This window comes from Gossypium arboreum, chromosome 1, assembly GCF_025698485.1.
Source record: "Gossypium arboreum isolate Shixiya-1 chromosome 1, ASM2569848v2, whole genome shotgun sequence".
NCBI classification, from domain to species: domain Eukaryota; kingdom Viridiplantae; phylum Streptophyta; class Magnoliopsida; order Malvales; family Malvaceae; genus Gossypium; species Gossypium arboreum.
In genome coordinates this window covers 104,516,835-104,540,322 of record NC_069070.1, presented here as the reverse complement: position 1 = coordinate 104,540,322, position 23,488 = coordinate 104,516,835, and the positions used below count along the sequence as shown (strand labels likewise).

Here is a 23,488-nt window from a genome sequence, read left to right as displayed (position 1 = left end):
AGGCCCGTTTAGAAAAAAGACCAGGCCTCAGATAAGAGTTTTTTAGCCCTAGCCCTACCAAATAAGTGACCAATAATTATATATTAATATATATTTTTATTTTATTTTTAATTATTTTAAATTTTAATATAACCATTTTTATTATATTGTTTATTTGTGTATTGTTTTAAGAATTGTTTTAGTATTATTTTTATTTGTTTTAATATTTTTTTATGTTTTTAAATATATTTAATTTTTATATTTTTAAATTTTTATTTAATGAAATAAGAAAAAATTTAATATGGGTCGGGCCGGGCCGGATCGGGCTTAGTAATTTTATTTCGGGCGGGATTGGACAAAATTTTAAGCCCATATTTCGGGCCGGACCGAGATCTGGCCTAGTAAACGGGCCAAAATTTTGTCTGGCCCATCCAACTGGCCCGCCCATGATCACCTCTAATATTTTTGTATTTTATGAAATTAAATATTTATTATAATGTTATATATTTTCCTAAATTTATTATTATTTTGAAATTTTCTAAAATTTTAATTTTTGATTTTATGAAATCTTTTTTATACGTAATATTTTAAAAATATTTTTTTATTTTTTAATGTGCCAGGCACATTAAACTAATGACATGATAATGTGTGCCGAGTTAAATTTAATTATCAATTTAAATAAAAAAATCCTGAAGTACTAATTTAAATATTAAAACTAAATTAGCAAAAACTAGTTTTTTTCCTTCTTCCCTTTCTTTCTTCCCTAAGTTAAAGTTGATAAACTAAACTAAATATTTCCACAATTAAAGTTTTCAGAATATGAAAGTATCTACCAAGCCTTCTTTTTTTTTTTTTAATAAATCTGGCATGCATTTATTATAGTCAAAGAAAACAAAAAAAAACAACCTAGGGGAATTCGCCCCATAATGTGCATCATACACCACTAAAAACTACAAAAAAAAAAGTAAAACAAAAACAAAAATAAAATAAATGAAAACACAAGCCTAAAGCAGCCGAAAAGGTGCAAATGTTCATCACAGCCAGAAATGCATGCCCGGAAAAGCTCCAAAACCCTAAGATCCAGCCACCGACAACGTACAAGGTTAAAGCCAAAACAAAAATTGCTAGAAATGAGTCAGAACTTATAACACCCTTTAACCCTAAACTGTTATCAGAACAGAGTTACGGAGCATTACTGGACATATTAGACAATTTACTAATAATTCACAAATCAATAACATACATAATATAATTTAATTATTAAGTCCGTATAATGGACTTTTGAGATCCAAAATACGTATTAAAAGTGGAATGGGTCTAGTTCGAGTACTCCGAAAATTTTTCGTAATTTTTTTTCTTTGAACTAAATATAACCCCTTTATAAGCATCTAACATTCCCTGCAATTTTCAAACCGTAACCAATTTACAAGCAAATAACAAACCATACATTTCCACACTCAAACATATCTAATTATGCCTACAACATTAATTTAACAATTTATCTACTTGATCACTCATAAGTAACTTTTTAATTGAATTAAAATTGCATTCATTTCCCATTTTAGTTTCATGCCACATTTTACCAAATATGCCATACTAATTCATTTCTTATTTATAACCCATATTAGACATCATTTTACAACCAAATTTTCAAGACTTAATGTAGCACCCCAAACCCGGCCCAGAAGTTATGGCCGGATCCGGCATGCCACATCAAAAACGTAAAAAAAATTTCCATTCTAAGTCCAGAAAATCGTACTTGATGTTCAAAAGATTAATTCATTAAAGGTTAAAGTGAATGGAAGTCGTGCACCGGTAGGAAACCGGAAAAGAGGTGGTGAGTCCATCGGATCGCTAAGTATCAAGCTCCTTCGGATCCAATCCTGACATGCATACCGCCATTGCCACACCTTAACGTCATGGATATTTCTAGGAAACTGATTTGATTAAGTCATTTTAGGAAAAGTGATTAATTTTGGAAAATACTTTCATTGCGGAAGCTTTGCTTGTTGTCGTGTTATTTTGAAATCAATTGTTGTTTTTGAAAACGCGCCTAAAGCTATCCAATTTCAACAGCTTAAAATAAATATTACCTATCTTAGTAATACATATTAAAACCATCAAAATAATTAAGCGACCTTATTACATTTAAAAGCCCAAAACTTCAAACGTAAATAAAAGGATGTCCAGTTCACCGAAGAAAATCAAACTTTCGAGCGGGTGGCCACTCAATTCCTCACGACTCCAAGCCCACTATGGTTGGGGATTTCTGCGTGGATGAAAATAAAAGGGGTGAGTTTGGGAAACTCAGTGTGTAAGGAAAACCCATTCAAAGCCCAAGTCACTCAAGCCCATTGGGCCTAAGCCCATTCAGTAATGATGATATTGGGCGAGCCCTTTTCAGATTACAATAAACTAGGCCTTAGCCCTTATTCAGATAATGATATGGCCCATAGGCCCATTTCAAAATACATGCAACATCAATAAACATATGCAAGCCCATTTGGGAGACTACTCAACCCACCAACCACTACACTCCACCCGTATTCAGCCATACACTCCATGTGGGGAATAGCTCAACCCACCCAAATTTCAACACTCCACATTCTTGACCTTGTTTGCTCGATTATCATAATTTGAGGCAAAGCCTCCAAGACGTGGACAAGCCACTTTCAGTACTTCCTCCGTCAATATCCCAATCCCATGCGTCAGATAATAACAACATGGCATGCAGTAAATAACAACAGTCAAACATGCATTTAGGTTAATTTAACCCTAGGGGTATTTCGGTAATTTACCTACTAGGGGTAAAACTGTAAATTTCCACTTTTAAAGGTATTTCAGTAATTTATCTATTTTAGGGTTTTTCATGCATATTCCTACTTTTCACGTACTAACAAAATCACGTACCGAGGGTTCTTACCGAATTGGGCCCATTGGCCCATCATTCCAATTTTGACCCATTAAGCCCATAAATATCAAGGGCACAAAAATCATGCACTTTGTAGTCCAAATTTTGCAGCTTACCAAAAACATTAATCGATTTACCTCACGAGCATTCGCACACTCGCAAATCTACAAAATACCGATTTTCAGCATTTCGGCTTTTCGACTTTTGCCGATCCAGACTAAGAAAGAGGGTGTTAGTTACACACCTGTTTGCGATGATATGCTGACGAGATCCACACACAAACCGCCTACAATTGGATTACTAACACGTTAATCTAACTATTCAAATACAAACTACGTATTAACCCCTTACAATGTTCGGCCAACCACACCTACAGGTCATAATAAGCTTATAAGAAATCAATAAGCAACTCATTAACAAATTTTTGTCAATGTTTACCACATAATCATAATTTCACTGCAAGCTGTCTTCCTAAGCAACAGTCACTAAATCATTTATAACTGGAGCTACGAAACTCCAAATCAAGTTCCGTTAATTTTCCCTGAAAATAGACTCATATATCTTCTATCCATAAAATTTTCAGAATTTTTTGGTTTAGCCAATCAATACCAGATTTTTCTCAAAGTTTCCCATGTTTCACTGTTTGACTAATCTGACCACTCTTCATTACGAATCAAATTTCTCATTGTACAGAATTCAAAATATGTTCTTGTTTATTTCATTAGAAACTAGACTCAATAAGCTTTAATTACATAATTTATTCAGCTTCTAATTCTTCTCCCAAAATTTATGGTGATTTTCCAAAGTCAAGTTACTGCTGCTGTCCCAAGCAGATTTATTACCAGATCACTCTTTCACACATACCTTGCATACATGTTATTTAAACATGTATATCACCAATCAATCATCACATATCTATGATTTTACTTAAGTATAATCTCCATTTCATCATTTTAAAGCACAACATGTTAGCTGATTTTTCCCTTTAACATCTAAGGCACATGCATGCTCATTTGTTTGGCTCAACTTCACTTATCTTCCATTTTTCATCAAAAGAACATGAAACAACAACCATTTCCTTCATTTTAATTCATGACTAAATGCTCACAACACAACTAAAAATCAAAATATACTTCAAGAGTTAAGGTAGAATCAAGAAGAACTCATGAACCTCAAAATAGAAACAAGGTACCAAGAACTTACCTTCAATTTTCCTCCTCCTAATGACCGAATACTCAAGAGCTTTCTCCTCTCCTTTCTTTTCTCTAACTTTCAGCTATGATGAACAAAGATGGACAAAACTTTATTCTTTTCACCCCTTTTTCTTTTAATAAAACTTCATATTTCATCCATTTAATTCTTTAATACAAAAGACATGAAATTCTTATCATGAAACATTTACCTAACCCATTATCATGAAACATTTACCTAACCCATTATCATGGAACATTTACCTAACCTATTATCATGGAACATTTACCTAACCTATTATCAATTTGTATCAATTTGTACCATAAATTATGGATATCAAGTGCACATTTTGTCTACAACAACATGATGGCTGGCCACTTCATGTAAAATGGGAGGTTTGTCATGCAAATCCTCCTATTTTGCACTCCTATTTATTTGGTCACTTCAATTTAGCCTATAGCATTTTCAAACATTTTCACATAGGTCCTATTTCATAATTTCACTCACAAATGACAAAATTAAAGCATGAAATTTTGCCAACATTCACAGAATTCCCGAAAATTGGGGCGTTACACTTAAGTACATAATTTATACAATACCTAAGTACATGCCACTTTTACCAAAAGAGGGATTACATTACCAAATTGTCTCTGAAGCTGGGATTGATCTGGATGATGGACCGAGACCTTTGACTTCTACTAACCTATGCATGGAAACAACCGTACGTTGAGTATGCCTATACTCAATGGTATTACCATAATTCAAACTATAATAGCAAATAATAATGTATAAACATATAAATATCAAACATATAAAAATTTATTAATATATATTAATTCATACTTTAACTTTCAAATTTTCAACAATAACAATTAATCAAATTGATATCACATATCATCAAACTAAATTTGATCATCTCATGAACCTTTGGTTGATGTCTTTCATTTTCAGTCTCCATTCAATTCATAATTTCAACTTTCTCATTTCTTCAATAAATCAATCAATCAATTTCATTCGTTTTATCATTTCATTTGCTTACCCCTATTAACAAGACTCAGACCTTGGCGGATACACAGATTCCAACCAAACACACCGAAATAATCCACCCAAATACACCAGAATAATCCACCCAAACACACCAGAACAGCAATCAGTGCCTCTTCAGATAGTCGGAAGAAATATAGTGACTTCAATGTTTCCTTGGCTAAGCCGAAAAATTTCCAAATTCTTTCTATCCTATGGCATGCCAACTATATCTAACTCAGCCCGACTAATTAATAAGGTATTAAATTTTCATATTTCAATTCAATCACTTTCTCATATTTTCCATTTAAATCATTGTCAATTTAATCACAATTCAATTCAATACAATTTTCCACTTTCCAATCAATATACTATCAAATATCTATACATAATCATACTTCATCTCAATTTCATTCATTTCAATATTGATACTTACCTTAAAATTTTACTTACCATATACATAAATTTAAATATAACATTTAATAAATAGTAGTTTAAATTATAGTAATACAAACTATGATTTTCTCGTGTCTACTCCTCGATAACTTTTTCTTTTCCTTTTAAAGTCAATGCCTCTGGTTCTTTGCTAGCTACGAAAATTAAAGTAATTTACACTATTAAAACAGTACTAATTTATATTAAATAATTTAATTTTCTATTCAACTTCAACTTTAATTTCAATTTGGTCCTAACTAAATTCACTTACTTTTCCATCTCAATCCATACTTTATTTCTACTCAATTTCCTACCAAATCCAACTTAACTATCTAATATTCATGAATATACCCTAATTTCAAATTTCTTTCAGTTTAGTTCCTCTAACACAAAACTTATAACTTACTTTACAATTTAATCCTTTTATCAATTCTAACTAGAAATTCTATCAATCAAACCCCTAATTCAACAATTTGTCCAACATGAATCATGTTCAAAAATCTAAGAACATTCGAACTTTCAACTCAATTTCAACAAAACTTTGTTTTTGTTCTAAGGCTTCAAAAAAATCAAAATTAAAAGAAAATGACTTAATTGACTTACCAAAATAAGCTCCAAGCTTTAAAACCCTAGTTTTTCCTTTTTCTTTTCTTTTTCTCCCTTCCTTTCTCTGTTTCATTTGACTCTCTCTTTCTTTTTATGCTTTGTTTCTTTTATTGCTTTTATGTTTTATTTACTTTATTAGTTTTATAATAATATAATTATTATTTAATTAATAAATATCTTTATACTTAAATTATAAATAATTATTTATTATTTTACAAGTGTATAGATATATGCATTACACATGTATAATTTAATCACCATACACTTGTCCTTATTTTAATTTATTTATAATATAAAAATCTTATAATATAACTAATATACAAATATATTTTACTTATTATTTAAGAAAATATATAAATATTTTTCAAGTGTATAAATACAAACATTACACATGTATTTTATCATCACCATACATTTGGCATAATTTGGTTTATTTTCATAAAATAATATTTATAATAACTTAATTTAATAATATATTTTATAAATCATATATAATTATATAATTAAAATCTAAAGTATCTAAGATTTTTAGCATGGTTTGCCGCCTCATTTATGAGGATTGGCCTAATTGTCCTTTTAGCCCTTTTTATTTTCTTTTAATCTACGATTTAACTTTTACCCTTTATTCACTTTAGTCCCTTATTTTTTTCTTAATTACTCTTAATCAAGCTAAATTCACTTAATAAAAACCTAATTAGGCACACAACTAGGCTCATAATTATTTCTAAAAAATATTTACTAATTCGGTTTGCTAAGACGAAGGCCCGAAAATGCACTTTTTCGATGCCCGTGAATTTTGGGTCATTACAGAACTTGCAAAAATCGCAAGGTCCATAATCATATCTGCAAAATCAGACCCTCCCCATCCAATCACTATCCACCGCTGCCTAAATCGATGTTGGTCCCTCCTCCACCCAACAAACATCTTACCGCCGAAGGAAACCTTCATTGGCTAACAAGTGCGCTATTGTATTACCTTCCCGTTTTATGTGATGAAACTTGAAATGCTCGAAACCTAACATTAATCGTTTCACATCCCAAATAATGGAACTTATCATTGATCTGTCAATAACAACAACATTGAGCTTGAAGATGAGCACCATTAAATCACCCTCCAGTATAACTTTTTGAAACCCTAAATCTTGAGCAAAACAAATAGCCCAAAAGTAAGCAAAGGCCTTCGATGTTAGCAAACAGGAGACGTTGTCCTGCAAGAAACAAGCTGAGCCCAAAATCAACCCAGCAGAATCCCGAACAATAACCCCAGTGCTGGCAACTTACAGATTCGCAAAGAACCCCGTAGCAAAATTAACACAAACTTAAGGACCAACAAGAGGCTTCCAAAGCATGGGCTCCATAGCCAAAACCCCACCCCTATTCGACGGAAGAAAGTTTAATTCGCATAGATACTCCAAAATAATTATAAGTAGCGTCTGAACCGATTGATAAATTCCCTCATGAATGATTTTATTTCGAGAGATCCAGACAGTCCATATGGTGAGAATAAAGAGCTATACATGGCGAGTGCCCTAAACAAATAATTGCCCAACCCAATTAATGGGTGTATCATCAGCCGCTGGAACAAGATCCCAACTAATGCCCAAATTGTGCCAAATGTGCAGGATTCTAGGGCAATCCCGACAGACATGGAGGATGGTCTCGGGGCCACAACCACAACGAGGAAACATACGATTCGACCCAAGTTTGCGCTGATACAAGTTGACCTTTGTAGGTAGAAAATTATTAATGTAACGCTAACGTGTAATTCTCGTTATCTCGGGCACCTAAGACCCCCATAGATGTTTATAAAGTAGGCGTGTATGTTGTGTAATATTAATGTAACAGTCATCATTTGTCCCCGAAAAGCCTCGCAACAACAGCTTGTAGCCACTCTGGACCAAGTATTCACCATTATCCTCCAAGAACCGGCGCCAACGATCTAATAAATCATGCCCAGCCAACGGGAAACGCAGTATGGACCAGCCAAGTGGTTCAGAAAATGAAGTTCGTATTTACTCACTCTGCCACTTGCTCCTAGCCATATCAATCAAATTTACAACTTTGTCAATTCTACTAACACAATCAATATTGATCTTACAGGGTTATGGACCAGGAAGCCAAGCATCATCCCATTCCGAGATGGAGCGCCCATTCTCCACTTGCCAACCACTTCCCATTTGGAGGGGACCTTTAGCAGCCTAGATACTACGCCAAACAAATAAAGGTTATTTCCCTAACCTTGCTTCCATAAAACTACAGCTAGGAAAGTATTTAGCTTTAAGCACACGCGACATTAAAGAATCCAGATTAGTCAGTAAGCGCCAGCCTTGCTTAGCCAATAACGCAATATTAACCTTCGAGAGATCCTAAAACTCGAGCCCGTTGACCTCTTTCAAAGCACACATGCCCTCCCAAGAACACTAATGAATCCCCTTCCTCGAGGCTAAATGAATCCCCTTCCTCGAGGCTAACTTTCCCTACCAATATCGACACATTAAGGCCTCCAAATCTTTGCAAAAAGAACTGGGAAGTAAAAAACAGGACATCGAATATAGCGAAATAGCTTGTAGGATTGATTTAATGAATACAACCTTACCACCTTACGAGAGGCACCAATTATACCAACTTCTAATTTTGCCAAAAAAAAGATATCTTTAATAGCCTGAAACGCATACTTTTGTTATTCCCAACAACCACAGGCAACCCCAAATAATTCCCAGGATCCATAATACTAACACCCAACACTCCCTCAACAATAGCACATATACCATGGTCAACGTTTGAACTAAAATAAATAAAGGATTTGCCAAAATTGACTTGCTGCCTGAAACACCGCTTATATTCCCATAAGATGGCCACTACGTTTTTTGCCCCCTCGGTAGAAACCATGCCATCCTTAACAAAGTCGAAAAGCACTCACCACAAAATAAAAAAAAATAAGGGACTTAAAAGGTCTCCCTGACGAAGGCCACAATAGGGGATAATGGATCCTCTAGCCTCACCATTCACAACAACCGAATATCTGACAATCCGAACACATCACATAATCAACTCAACCCAATGCTCTTTGAAACCCAACCTGATCATAACTACCTGCACTAAATGCCGCTCCACTCTATCATAAGCCTTAATCATATAACATCACAATAAAATTACCTCGAAGGCCCCAATGTTTCTTTTTGAAGGAATGCAATAATTCAAAAGCAACAATGACATTATTAGTGATCAATCTACCAAACCCTTCAAAGTTAATATTTGTTGTTTAAAATATGACAGAAAAATTATTTTTTTCTTTTTGCAATTTAAATGTAGATAAAAATTTCATTCTTTCAAAATACAAAATTTACTACACAATGAATGATTTATCTAAACAATAAATATTAACTCTATTAAAATTAACTTGACTAAACTTTTAATTCATTTTAATAGTATAAAAATTAATTTGATATAATTAATATAATAAAGGGACCAACTAAGATGAGGGTTGTAAGGATGAAAAAATATCCTCAAAATTTATTAATTGATTTTTATTTATAAATAATACAAAAAACAACAAATTAACATAACATAATTATGTTTGACCCATCAAATTTTAAAATAACAAAATTTAATATATTTAATACTTATTATTTGACCAAGACTAAAATTTTCAAATTCTAAAAACACAAAGATTAAAAATAACAAATATTTCTATCCACAACTCACAAAATTTGACCATTTTTATTTTTCTCGAAGCCGAATCTTGTTACCTTTTCCCAAAAATAATTTTGGCAGTAATAAAAGATTAAACTCTGGATTTTCGGCTGGTAAACTTTCATAGAGATGGTTTCTAAGGCATTTCTTCAAGGAAAACACTACTCATTTTGCTCTCCAATATGTCTTGAAGTGCATTTGACCATTTGGCACTTACCATTCCTTGTAGAAAATAGAAGGAACAAAAGCATGAACTTAGAATTTAAAGAACATTTCAACTCATCACTCCACACTAATTCCGACATTTACTATTACCAATAAAACAACCAATATTTGTCGAAAAAGCTAAATTCTTACTAATTAAACGACCTAGATTACTTTAAAACACAAAACTGAATCAGAACTAAGTGTTCAGTGCTGGACAATCCAGTGAGAATGAAAACTGTAAACATGCAGAAGGGCAACTTCACCATACAATCTTCCATTAGAATTCAAAATTCATGGTCATAGTTAAACACCAACCACATTGGATTCTAAAATTAAAATTTAAAAAAAAAAAATTCCCACGTAGCGGATATACCAACACGAAAATTGATTAACACAGCCTTCGACAACAGCTCTCTTAAAATTTCTCAGATGGCAACCGCAATCCTTCCAGCTACTTGGTCCAGATCACGCTGACCGTTTGATGTGATTCTCCTTCCACTGATAACACCACATAAAGATTAGTTTATCTTAATAGATAACAGAACTTGCTATCACAATATGATAAATGCCAAACAACTGTTCTGTTTACATAGTTTCTGAAACTTTATAATGAAACCCCTTTATATCATTATAACATTTTGAAATCTAACTTCCAAATCATTATGACAATTTCTTGTTTTTATCCTAAGAAATTAATATAAAGTTTCTTAAACAGATGAGTGCTTATGTACATGTTAAACGTTACCTTCAGATGAATTTAAATCAGTGCATTTGTTTCTTGTTTTAGAAAAGAAGATATATGCTTCAACATTCTACATTTCACAATCCATTGTCATAAACCACATAACTACGCTACTCGTACTCGAGTGAATCCATCATGGATATTTGCAACATTTTTAAGTTAAATATATTCAAACAATACATCTCTCTACCCAGTCCGCATGTCACAAATATTGAGCAAATGTAGACAAATAAAGTATTTAAGAGTAACACTGGCTTAGATTATTACGGGGATTTCAAGTATACACCTACATGCTTCAAAAAAAACACATACTATAAGTAATTTTTTGAAACAATGGGTTAGAGAAGAATTGTCTATCTAACTTTCTGAATAAGGAATGATACAATCATGAATAGTTTCCTCGTTTACATTCGTTGTTAGGGGTGAACTATAATAATACCAAAAAACGAATAATTCCAGTAGCAATCATATTATTGAAAATAAAAAAAAACAACAATGGTAGTAAAGAAAACTCACCCTTTAGGATCAATATCAATGATGTTCACATTCTGCAATTGCTGAAGAATGTGACGGGCAACAGATCCACTACTCTTGCAGAAATGGCGTGGGCGACTTCCATTTCTCTTAGCCCCTCCATAAATCCTCCTAAAGGCACCAACACCTAGACCTCCCCTCAAGTATATCTTCCTTGCCATGGAAGCTACAAAAACAAGAGATAACGATGATTAGAGCATAAATATGCATACAATGCCGTATCAGTGTTGGCCTGACAAAGCTATAAAACACATACCAGCTCTGATATAGTACCAATCTGGATCGTAGGGAGGAAGTTCCTTGAGTTTACCAGTCTTCACAATATCAGTCCATGAAGGAAGCTCGATCTATTTTTTTTTAAAAAAATAAGTCAGATTAAGGAAAATTAATCCTTTTTAAGTAAGAAAACAATCAAAGATATCCAAATTTGCAGGTAGAGCCCTTATACATGAAAATATTATATCCCTAAGAAATAAAATGAAGAAAGCGAGAAAAGCAGAGCACCTTGCCGGAACGCTTGAGATGGGCGGCGTAAGCCTTGACGAAGTCATGAGGGGAAACGTCCTTAACAGTTCTGGCTGCCTCCATTTTCTCTGCTTATCTGACTGTCTGCTCCGTTTGCTGTTTGCGAAATAGGCTTGCAGCGGCACCAGACGGAGATAATATATATATAAGATTTCAAAGGAACTAGGGTTTATGCTATATTTATAGTGCCTCTCTTTCGTCAATTACCAAAATAGCCCCCTCATGGGTCTGACTCAGATCCAAACCAAACCCATACATACCATACACATCCAAATTAGTAGTGTCCAATCCATGTATACACCCAAATCCCACCCAAACCAATATATTACTTCTAAATTCTTTCATTTATATCAACTATATTACCTCAATTATACCTAAATATATATATATATATATATATAATTTAGTTATTAATATTTTGAGATTATATTTTAGTCACTTTATTATTAAATGGCTAACGAAGGCACTTTTTAATTGGAATAAAAAAATTAGTCCTTAATTTTTATATTTTTTGCTAATTTGATATTGATTCTATAAAAAATAATATAATATTTGAAATTCTTTTAAAAATTTAAAATTTATAAAATATATAAAATAAATCATTAAATAATAAAGTTAGGAAAATTATTTTTGAACCCTTCAAATTTCTCTCTTTGTATTATCTGTATAGAAATATTCAATATTTATTCTTTAAAAACATAAAACTATATTATAAAAATATTCAATACCCATTCTTTAAAAACATGAAAAATAGAAACATTAAGTAAAATTAATGGTCTTTGTTTTTACCTCTTCTATTTTTTACAAAACTTTTCATTATAAGAAAAGGAAAAAATTGAAATATAGTTTGCTTTTACTATTTCGATTTTGAAAATGATTTAAATGAATTGAAATTTTGAATTGAGTTCGAAAAAGAAATTTTTGTAATATATTTTATATTTTTCGCTAAAAATAGCATCAGAGTCGATTTCACAAGTATCCGAGATATCAATTCTAGAATTTAAGGCTTATTCTACATCACCCAATTCATCATTTTCTTATTCTCCGACGTATTAATTCTTCAGCAACAATACTTTTGAGATTTTGATATTTTTAGAATTTTTATATTGACTTTTTTAATTTTTATTGAACAATTTTGTTTTTTATATAAATTTATATAGAATCAAAGTCAACTTGACAAAAAGAGTAAAATGTGAAGACTAAAATTATTATTATACCAACTAAAAAGCTGTCATCATTAGTCACTTAATAGTCAAGTGACAAAAAAATAATTTTGAAAACTTTAGTAACTGAATTGTAACTTTTTTTTAATTAAGTGACCAAAACAAAAATTTACCCATAATTAAGTGACTAATGTTGTGGCTTACCATAAATTCTTTAACTAAACAAATGTAACGCCTCAAAATTCTTATTCTTGTTTTTGCTAAGATGTTATATAATTGTGTATTTCCTTCAGTAGTTAAGTGTTTTAGATGTGTGTGAGAGGTCCCAAGTTCAAGCCTGGTAATGGGCAAATTTTGTTATTTTTGGAATTAAGCCCTATCTCTGTTTAGCGGGTTTATATTTAGTTATTTGTAATTTTATAACAGAATGGGCCTATTGGTTTGGTGGTTAAAATGTGTGTTGGTCGACTATAGGTCTTGTGTTTGAATCCTTATATAGGCAATATTTTTGCTCTACACGTGTGGTGTAGTAGAGTCTAGTTGAAATTGAAATGCTGGAGTGTTTGAGTTGTGGGGTAGTGGGTGGTTGAGAGTATCAAATCAGTTTTGATTCTTTTTCCAAATTTTCCCTATTTGACGTTTTTCTCTGTTACTCTCCCTCTTCACATTTTTTTCCCATTTCTTTTTCGGTTTTCTTTTCATTCTCGTTTGTCGCCACCCCTTCCATTCCCTTGCTATTATTTTTCTTGTTTTGATCTCTTATTTACTTCCAAGTTTCTATGGATCGTTATACGGCTTTTGGGCTCGTTATTGGTAATTTTGGATTTTAGCTATTATAAACGTTCTGTGTTCTTTCTAAGAGGGTTTCCTTTTTGGTGTTAGGAGGTAATCAAGGAACGATAAAACGATCCCAAGTGACGAATTAAGCGCGAGGATTGCTCGTTTCGCTCGAAGGTAAGGGTTCTATTAAATTATTAGAAGTATGCCTTTCGACTGGATGTTGAATATTGATTTAAGAATTTTAATTTGGTGTTATTGGTCATTTTTAGGTGCTAAGGGCTTAGGAGTGCTTACGCATCGAAAACGTTATAGGTGTGTACTCGATTACATAGAAAACGAGGTTTTGGCGAAAGCTGAAAACCTCACTATCGACGCCGCACGGACGTGTGACATAACACGGGCTTGTTATCGATGAGGCCAGGCCGTGCGTACATGACATGGCTGTGTGATGGCCAGGTAGGCCATGTACGACACACGGGATAGACTGATTTGGGCCGTGTGGGCCACACAAGCGTGTGGGCCCACATAGGTAAACCACACAAGCGTGTGGGATTTTAGATCAGGTCGTGTGATCCACACGACCAAGGCCAATTTGGGCCTTGTGGGCCATACCGGCGTGTGAACCCATACGGGCAAGCCACATAGGCATGTGAGCCCATTTTTACTGAATTGATTGCTAAGGTTGCACGGGTCGCCCAAGTCGACTGTGAACCTACTGTAGGGTTGGTAAGCGTCACTTAGACCCCTAATTGTGTGAACTGACTGTTTGATTTATATATATTGAGCATGATGATAATATGCATGTATATTGAACTGGTTATATGTACTGATATCATGAGATGACATGTCATGAATTGCATGTTGCATTGTATGGGGTTGGGTTGATTATATTTGGAGGAAGTGTGCTGAAAGGCTCTTAACCCTAATATACTGGCAACTCAGCTGCAAATTACTGTTTTGTGCCGCATACGATACTACCTGGAGTGTAAGGATGGGTGGGTTGATTTAATCCCCATATGGAATGTAGGGTTGGATGGAGATGATGTGTACAAGCTGGTTGGGTAGGACTTTGTTACTAAATACTGCATGACTGCCACTGATATTGTGATGGGCTAAGCCCTACTGCATATTTGATACTGTACTGAGGTGGGCTAAGGCCCAAACTGTTATTAATACTGAAAAAGAGTTTAGGCCCGGGACTATTTTAACTGTGCACTATGATTTATTGTTGTTGTTTTCTATGGGATTACACACTGAGTTTATGTAAACTCACCCCTCTCTATTTAATGTGCACAGGTAATCCCCAGACTTGATGGATTAGTGCAGCGGAGGACTCGACGGTGGCCACATGTATTTTTAAACCGATTAATTTCAGTTATGGTATTTATTTCTTAATTATTTTCTGGGATATTTTTATGTAAATTAGACTTTTAGACTGTTTGTTTTTATTTCGAACTTTTAAGCTACAAACTCAACATAAACCTGATTTTATTAAAAATGAAGATTTTACTAAACGCGATTAGTTTTCCTCAAATGTCATGATTTTAAAAGCTTCCGCTACAAAGTCGGTTTTGTACGAGTCAAATTAACGAGAAAATAAGTTTGCAACTGTCGAAAGATAAATAAAGTCCAATAAATGAAAACGATTTTTAACTTGGATAATTCAATTTTCAAATTCCATTCCATGTGACATTGTTAGATTCGGCCATAACGTCTAGGCCAGGTTTAGGGTGTTACAAAAAATTAATCAGTCAACTAGCTCAAATAAAAAATGACTAAAAAGTCTTTTTTTTTACAAGGTAAATTATATTATTATTAGGGTATTATTATCTTTTTATTTTTTATATAAATTAATAAAAGTCCACATATGATTGGACTTAAACCAAGGAAACATGGTTTTAAACATTCAATTTTACCATTGATTCTTCATGTCGAGATTGGCCAAGAACAACAACAACAACAACAAGAGATAGACTAACAGAAACAAAAAGATCTTGTTTTATTGAATGATTTTTAACATCGGTAAGAGCTGAGTGTTTTCTATTTATACAAGAGCAGCTAGCAAGTTAGCCGATTCAATAGCTAAATAACAAAATTACCTAATTGAACTAACAACTTACTTCTTAACAAACTAACTACCAACTACCTAACTGCAACTGTTAGCTTATTTCTTAACATTCACCCATCATTTTCTGCTCTGGATATGTTCATTTCTGTTGAGAATTTTGAGTTCTGTCCTGAACATGGTAAAACATCCAGTTGAGAGATGCTTTGTGCGTAACGGCCTAATAGTTACGGGTATCAGAAAGTGAGTTTTTAGGTCTCCTTTTTTCGTAAAATGGACTCGTAAATATTTATAGAGTAATTAGGTAAAAGGACTAAATTGTTTATAGAGTGAAAGTTAAATTATAGATTAAAGAAAGTTAAAGAACTAAATAAATAATTATGCCAATTGTATAAAATGAGGCGGCATAAGTATTTATTTATCTAAAATTTAAAATTAAAATATATATTATAATATTATAATAGTAAAACTTAAAAGTTAAGTAAATATATATGTATATTATATGTATATGTATATGTATATGTATATGTATATGTATATGTATATGTATATGTATATGTATATGTATATGTATATGTATATGTATATGTATATGTATATGTATATGTATATGTATATGTATATGTATATGTATATGTATATGTATATGTATATGTATATGTATATGTATATGTATATGTATATGTATATGTATATGTATATGTATATGTATATGTATATGTATATTATATTATATTATAATAACTAAATAAATAAAAGAAATGAAATAGAAAAGAAACAAACAATAGGAACCAAACAAAGAAGGAAGAAAGAAAAAGAGAAAGAAGGAGAATTAGGGTTTCAAGTGTTCAAAGCTCAATTGGTTAGTCAATTTAGTCTCGTTTCTTGTAATTTTTATGTTTTTAGAATCCTAGTATTAAATACTACCCGACCCATGTCAAAATTTTAGAAATTATTGAGTTTTTAAATGTTGTCTATATTGAATAATTTTAGTATTAGGGATTAAATTGATAGATTTTTAAGTTAGAAATAAAGAAGAATTGAATTGTAAAATAAATTGTAAATTTTGAGTACTAGGGACTAAATTGTAAAAATTTTGAAATTTAGGATTTAAGTGAAATTAGAGAGTTAAATCTAGTTTAAAATGGAAATTGAATGAAAATATAAAATTAATTAAAAATAAATAAAGTTAGTCTCGGTTTAGGGACTAAATTAGAATTTAGGCAAATATTGAGTAAAAATTGAAATATTAAATATGATATTGAATTGTGTTGTAGTAATGAATTTTAATTGTTTTAATTCAGTAGCTAACGTCGTATCGGAACCCTCGACTAAAAAAGAGAAAGATAAAGTCGACGAAGAATAGTTCAGAATTTCTGGTTTGTATTTCTATAATCCGAATTTAATTATTAATTGTTGTATTTTGATTAAATGTTTATGGTAAGTGATTGAGGTGAGTATTAAACATTTTGATATTGAATTGAAATTATATGAATATGTGAATAATATGAAATTTGAATATTTGATATTATTGCATTTGAATTGTGAATTGAAACCCTATTAACTATATCAGACTGGGTCGAATATAGATGACATGCCATAGGATTGGAAGAGTTCAGGGTGTAATAGCCCTCACCCATATTCAACCTCGGAACAAGGTTCGAGGGATTACTAGACATATAACACCAATAATCATACATTCCGAGTCATAAATTTCCATTCAAATTAAAATTATTCACATTCAATTGTAATGTCCCTAACACAAGCCTACGAGGCCCAAAACATGCATTGGAAGTGGTTCGGGAATAAACTGAGAACTTTAGAAACTTTTAGAAAACTTAGGAAAATTCTCCATTATACAGGGGTCACACGCTCGTGTGGATTTGGAACACGCCCATGTGGGCAGGCCATGTAGTCACACACGTCTGTGCCCCGACCCCGTGTAACTCTCTAACTTGCAACCCATGAATAAATTGAAATTACACGGCCAAGTCACAAGCTCGTGTGCTAGGCCGTGTGGAAAATAAATTCAATAAAATATGTGCAGACTTCACACAGCCAGGGCACATGCCTGTGTTCGAGGCCGTACCATCCACACGGTTGAGACACACGCCCGTGTCTCTGCCCGTGTGCTAAATTTTGAGCATTATGTTTCTCATTTTTAAGGTGTAGGGGACACACGGCCAAAACACATGCCCATGGAACAGGCTGTGTGTGACACACGGCCTGGACACACAAGTGTGTCTACTCGTGTAGACGAAAATAGGCTATTTTAAGGTTATTTTTCTCACTCTTACACAATCAACTTACACAAAACACTTTCCAATACTAGTACACTCTCAACCAAGCAATCAATTCAAGCCAAAATCAAGTTTAATTATTATCATTGGCAATCACAAGATTCAATTTGAATAAATTTACTATTTTAACTTCATCCATTAACTATTATGAACTACTAGTACTTATGTGTATAAAACATATACTTACGTATCATTCATAACTATGTTTCAAAACTTAACTCTTCAATTCCTATACATGCCATATAAACCTTTGGATACACAACAAGGTCTTCTGGAGATGATCTGGATAGTGTGTCTCATTGTGATGATCCAAAAATCTTCTAACTTCACTTCAATTTACAAAAGACATTAACATACATAAGTAAGCTTATAGAAACTTAGTAAGTTCATAGGTTTTAAAGTAAATCTTACCAAACATGATATTTTCAAAACAATAATAGAACATTTCACTAATACTCCCTGCCAATCACAGTCTAAGATGATTAATTCACTTGATTGAGCTCAATATTAGAAATAATCAATAGTTGTAACGGCCTAAATTTTAGTGGTGTCGAGAATAATGATTCGAGATCACTAAATTCGATGAGTAGATTTGAAAATTTAGTAAATTGATATTAATGAGTCAAGTGTGAATTTAGAAATATTTTTTGAATTAGAGAATTATGTGAACTAAAAGAATTTGTTAGGTCAAATGGGTCAAAAACGAGGTATCGAGACCTCAAATTTATTGATCGAGCCATAAATATTTTTAGAAATATTTATGGAGTGTCATTGAGTTACTATTAAAGTTTGTTAGAAAATTTTAACGTTTTGATAGTTAATTTATTAAAAAGGACTGAATTGTAAAAGGTGTAAACTTGTTAAAGTGATAAAATAACTTAAGTGTTAAATAAGGGAGGACTTAAAGGGAAAATAAGCCTAAAGGTATATAGGCTGGACGGCAAGGGCTAGAAAAATCAGCAAAGAAACAATGTGAACAAGGGGCAAAATTGGAAAATAAATAAAATTTATTAGATAAAAAGGATTTAATTGAAAAATATAGAGATTTCTTCATAATTTATCAGCTAAAACACCATAGGAGGTCTGAAAGAAGCTGGTTTTTCATATTTTTGCACCATATCAAGAATCCAAAGACTAATGTGGAAAGGAGAAAATTGTTGATTAGTCTCTGAATTGCTATAACTTCAACGATATTAGCCAGGTAAGTTCATATGGTTGAACTCTCATGATTAGTTGTTAATGTAGGAATGATATAATGTTTTATTTATATAAATTTGTTATTGGATTATGAAAATTGTGATAATGTGAAAAATCGAAGTGGAAATTCAAATTAAGGGAAACGCAGAATTGAGTACGTTCAATTAATTGATTAGTGACGAATTGATGGATAAGACCATGTTCAATTAATTGATCAGTGATGAATTGAGGGATAAAACCATGGTTAAATCATGGCAAAGTGTGAAATGTAAGACCATAGTGGAGCTATGGCATAGTGTGAAAGACTATAACTGAGTTATGGCATAGTGAAAGTAAATGTAAGACCATGATCAAATCATGACAGTTATATAAGAGTGTGCAAGTGTAAGACCATAGCTAAGCTTTAGCAAAGCGATAAAGTGTGCAATCATGGTAAGGCCATGATAGAAAGTGTGCAAGATCAAAATGAAATGTGGCATCAAGTGAACAATGTACTGAATTCCGTAAGACGTTTCCTAATTTGATAAGAAATGGTAAGTGATAAATGAACTAAAGTAATAGAAATTGATTATTTCTGATATTGAGCTCAATCAAGTGAATTAATCATCTTAGATTGTGATTGGCAGGGAGTATTAGTGAAATGTTCTATTAGTTTTTCGAAAATATCATGTTTGGTAATATTTACTTTAAAACCTATGAACTTACTAAGTTTCTATAAGCTTACTTGTGTGTGTTAATGTCTTTTGTAGATTGAAGTGAAGTTGGAAGATTTTTGGATCATCACAGCGAGGCACACTATCCAGAACACCTCTGGTAGACCTTGTTGTGTATCTAAAGGTTTATATGGCATGTATAGGAATTGAATAGCTAAGTTTTGAAACATAGTTATGAATGATACGTAAGTATATGTTTTATACATATAAGTACTAATAGTTTATAATGGTTAATGAATGAAGTTAAAATAGTAAATTTATTCAAATTGAATCTTGTGATTGCCTATGATAACAATTAAACTTGATTTTGGCCTGAATTGGTTGCTTGGTTGAGAGTACACTAGTATTGGAAAGTGTTTTGTACAAGTTGCTTGTGTAAGGGTGAGAAAAATGGCCTATTTTCGTCTACATAGGAGTGTGTCTAGGCCATGTGTGACACACGGATGTGTTTTGTAACGGCCCTTACCCGTATTCAACACCGAAACAGGGTATGAGGTATTACCAGAACATAACACATACCATTAAATAAAATCGAAACAAAAATATGGCATCCAATTAGATCATGAATCATTATAACATATGCTTTTAACAATATTAGCCAACTTCAATGGCTTTGTACAAAATAATCGGTCAAATACTATAACCAATATTTTAAACCTAGGCAATTATACCACGTAACAAAATAACTAAGCCTATTATACATACCATAATTCAAAATGTTTAGTTCAAATACCAAAAGTATTGATAGTGCGGGCAGATCTTCAACGATCTCTAACTCCTGTGCTAGCTGGATGACACTATAAGACAAAAGAGAGAAAAGAAAGTAAGCTTATAGCTTAGTAAGTAAGTATATAAATAATAAATAAGGAATCTAATATGTTTACAAAATAACTCAATTATATCTATTTTTAATTTCACTATTTACTCCAATTTGATCAAGTTGTCCCTACTGCGTCATGTTAACTGAATAAATCATAACTCGAGTTACGAAACTAAAAATTCAAATCCGTAAAATTTTTATGAAACTAGACTCATATTATTTCTTACTAAAATTTTTCTAGAATTTTTGGTCAAGCCAATTAGTACAGTTTATTACTTAAAGTTTCCCCTGTTATATAGCTCGACTGATCTAACCTCTGCTCACTACGAATTGACTTTCTCCCTGTAAAAAATTCAAATAGCCATGAAATTGGTTTCATTTAAGACTAGACTCAATAAGGAATCTAGGCATATAAACTATATTTCTTAATTTTTTTTGTACAAATCTTAATGATTTTTCAAAGTCAGAACAGGGGATCACGTAGTCATTCTGAACAAGTCTCACAGAAATATAAATATCTCAAAATATAGGATTACCTTACTTGCTCTGTTTCTTTTACATGAAAATAGACTCATTAAGATTTAATCTTATATCTGATTCAGCTTCTAATTAAATTCCTACTATTTTTGGTGATTTTTCAAATTCACGTCACTGTGATTGTCCAAACAGTTTTATTATCAATTTTGATCTTTCACACTTTGGTTGCATTCTTTGCTTATCCTTAACAAGTTTTCCAACTTCCGGTCATATATCGAGCTTATTACTCATACGTTACACATGTGTATTCTTACACTTATCATTACAAGGTCATACGTAATTTCATTTAGTCGATTTTCCCGTTGAACACTTCGGATCGAGTCTCCGATACTTGGTGGTTTCAGCGCATAGTTCCACCCATCACATAGTTTGGCTCTCTTGTACACACGGTGAACATGAACACTTAGTACCACCCATGTGACCTAGCCATTTTATCTCGTAGCTCTCTTGTCTACATGGTGTCCTTCACCTGGAACCACACATGCGACCTAGCTACATTTATCCCGTAGCTCTCTTGTCTACATGGTATACATCCTGTATCACACATGTGACCTAGCTACCACATAGTATCTCGTAGCTCTCTTGTACACATGATGTGCACTTAGCACTATACATGTGACCTAGCTACATACCATCTATATCTTTCGATTCCGAAGGTTTAACCAGGAAGTATTTCACTTTCTAATACTTATTTCTATTCTTCCAATAGTCGATTATGATTCAAAATCAGCTACAATATATAAAATATGCTGAAATATAAAAACATAAATAAAGATAATGTATTATTTACATACAAACTTACCTCAGTGCAAAATATAGAAATTTTGCAATTTAGTCCAAAATCTTTTCCTTCCCCCGTTCGAGGTCGATTCCACGCCTTTCTTGATCTATAACAACACATTTAGCTTATTTAACACTCATACTATCTATTTCAATCCAAAAATCACATTATGGAAAAATTACGTTTTTGCCCCCTAACTTTTACAAAATTATGATTTTGCCCCTAGACTCGAAAATTTAATTTCATCCCTTATTCTTATGTTTTATGACATGCTGAACATTTTTCTCTTCTATGAAAACATCAAATTCTCACTCTAACATGTACTTATGAACATTAGGTATTATTACCGATTATGCTGTTTTGCTCGTTTTTGCTAAAAATCGCTTAGAAAAGATCATTCTCCTAACTTAAAACATTCATATTCTACCATCAAACATCAAAATACATGCATATCATTCATGGGTAAATTTTTAAACATAAACCCTAACTCGAAATAATGGTAGATATAGGTAGATCAAGCTACTAGGATTTCAAAAATGTAAAGAACATTAAAAACGGGGCTTGAATGCACTTACTATTGAGCTTGAAAGCTTGGAAAAAAACCCTAGCTATGGTGTTTATGAGATTTTCAGCCAAGCTTGGTGAATATGATACCAATTTTGGCTTTGTTTTCCCATTTTATTATTTTATTTACCAAATGACTAAATTACCCTTCATTAAAAAACTATGGTGTTTTACCTTCCTTTAGGTATTTTTGTCCAAACTAGTATAATGGTCTAATTGCTATCCAAGGACCTCTACTTAAAACCCCCATTTCAATCAAGTACTTTATGAACTAGAACACACATTTTTCACCTATTTCAATTTAGTCCTAAACATCAAATTAAACACCCAGTCATGAAATTTTCAACCTTGGATTCGTGGTTTCGAAACCACTATTCCATTTTGGCCCTAAATCGGGCTATTACAACTCTCCTCCCTTTAGGGATTTTCTTCCCTGAAAATCTTACCGATAAAGAGGTTTGGGTACTGTTTTCTCATGGCTTCCTCCGATTCCCACGTAGCTTCTTCTACTCCATGTCTTTGCCATAACACTTTCACTAAAACTATGATTTTCTTTCTCAACTGTTTCACTTCTCGAGCCAAAATCTTAATGAGTTCCTCATCATAGGTCAAGTCCGATCGAATCTCAATTTATTTTGGAGAAATCACATGTGAAGGATCAGAACGATAACGTCGCAACATTGATACATGAAACACGTTATGAATTCTTTCTAACTCTGCTG

General features: G+C 32.5%; 1 protein-coding gene and 1 long non-coding RNA gene across 2 annotated transcripts; one reads left to right on the top strand and one right to left on the bottom strand.

The window, feature by feature from the left end:
- Positions 1-10,170: 10,170 nt before the first annotated feature.
- Positions 10,171-12,019, bottom strand: LOC108461576 (40S ribosomal protein S19-3). Its single transcript, XM_017761451.2, has 4 exons — positions 11,826-12,019; positions 11,578-11,668; positions 11,304-11,487; positions 10,171-10,543 (listed from the first exon to the last, which is right to left on the bottom strand). Exons 1-4 carry the CDS (start codon positions 11,907-11,909, stop codon positions 10,471-10,473), a joined length of 432 nt encoding a protein of 143 aa, XP_017616940.1. The 5' UTR covers positions 11,910-12,019; the 3' UTR covers positions 10,171-10,470.
- A 1,878-nt stretch (positions 12,020-13,897) lies between these two features.
- Positions 13,898-15,281, top strand: LOC128290205 (uncharacterized). Its single transcript, XR_008279849.1, has 3 exons — positions 13,898-13,963; positions 14,059-14,101; positions 15,086-15,281. It is a non-coding gene; the product is annotated as an uncharacterized LOC128290205 (long non-coding RNA).
- The last annotated feature ends 8,207 nt before the right edge of the window (positions 15,282-23,488 follow it).

Excerpts from the sequence above, each read along its gene's own strand:
- LOC108461576 (XM_017761451.2), bottom strand. The coding sequence starts at position 11,909 with ATGGAGGCAGCCAGAACTGTTAAGGACGTTTCCCCTCATGACTTCGTC. Across the intron at positions 11,669-11,825 it reads ATCTCAAGCGTTCCGGCAAG|ATCGAGCTTCCTTCATGGAC; the intron begins GTGCTCTGCTTT and ends AAAAAAAAATAG. Across the intron at positions 11,488-11,577 it reads TTGGTACTATATCAGAGCTG|CTTCCATGGCAAGGAAGATA; the intron begins GTATGTGTTTTA and ends TTGTTTTTGTAG.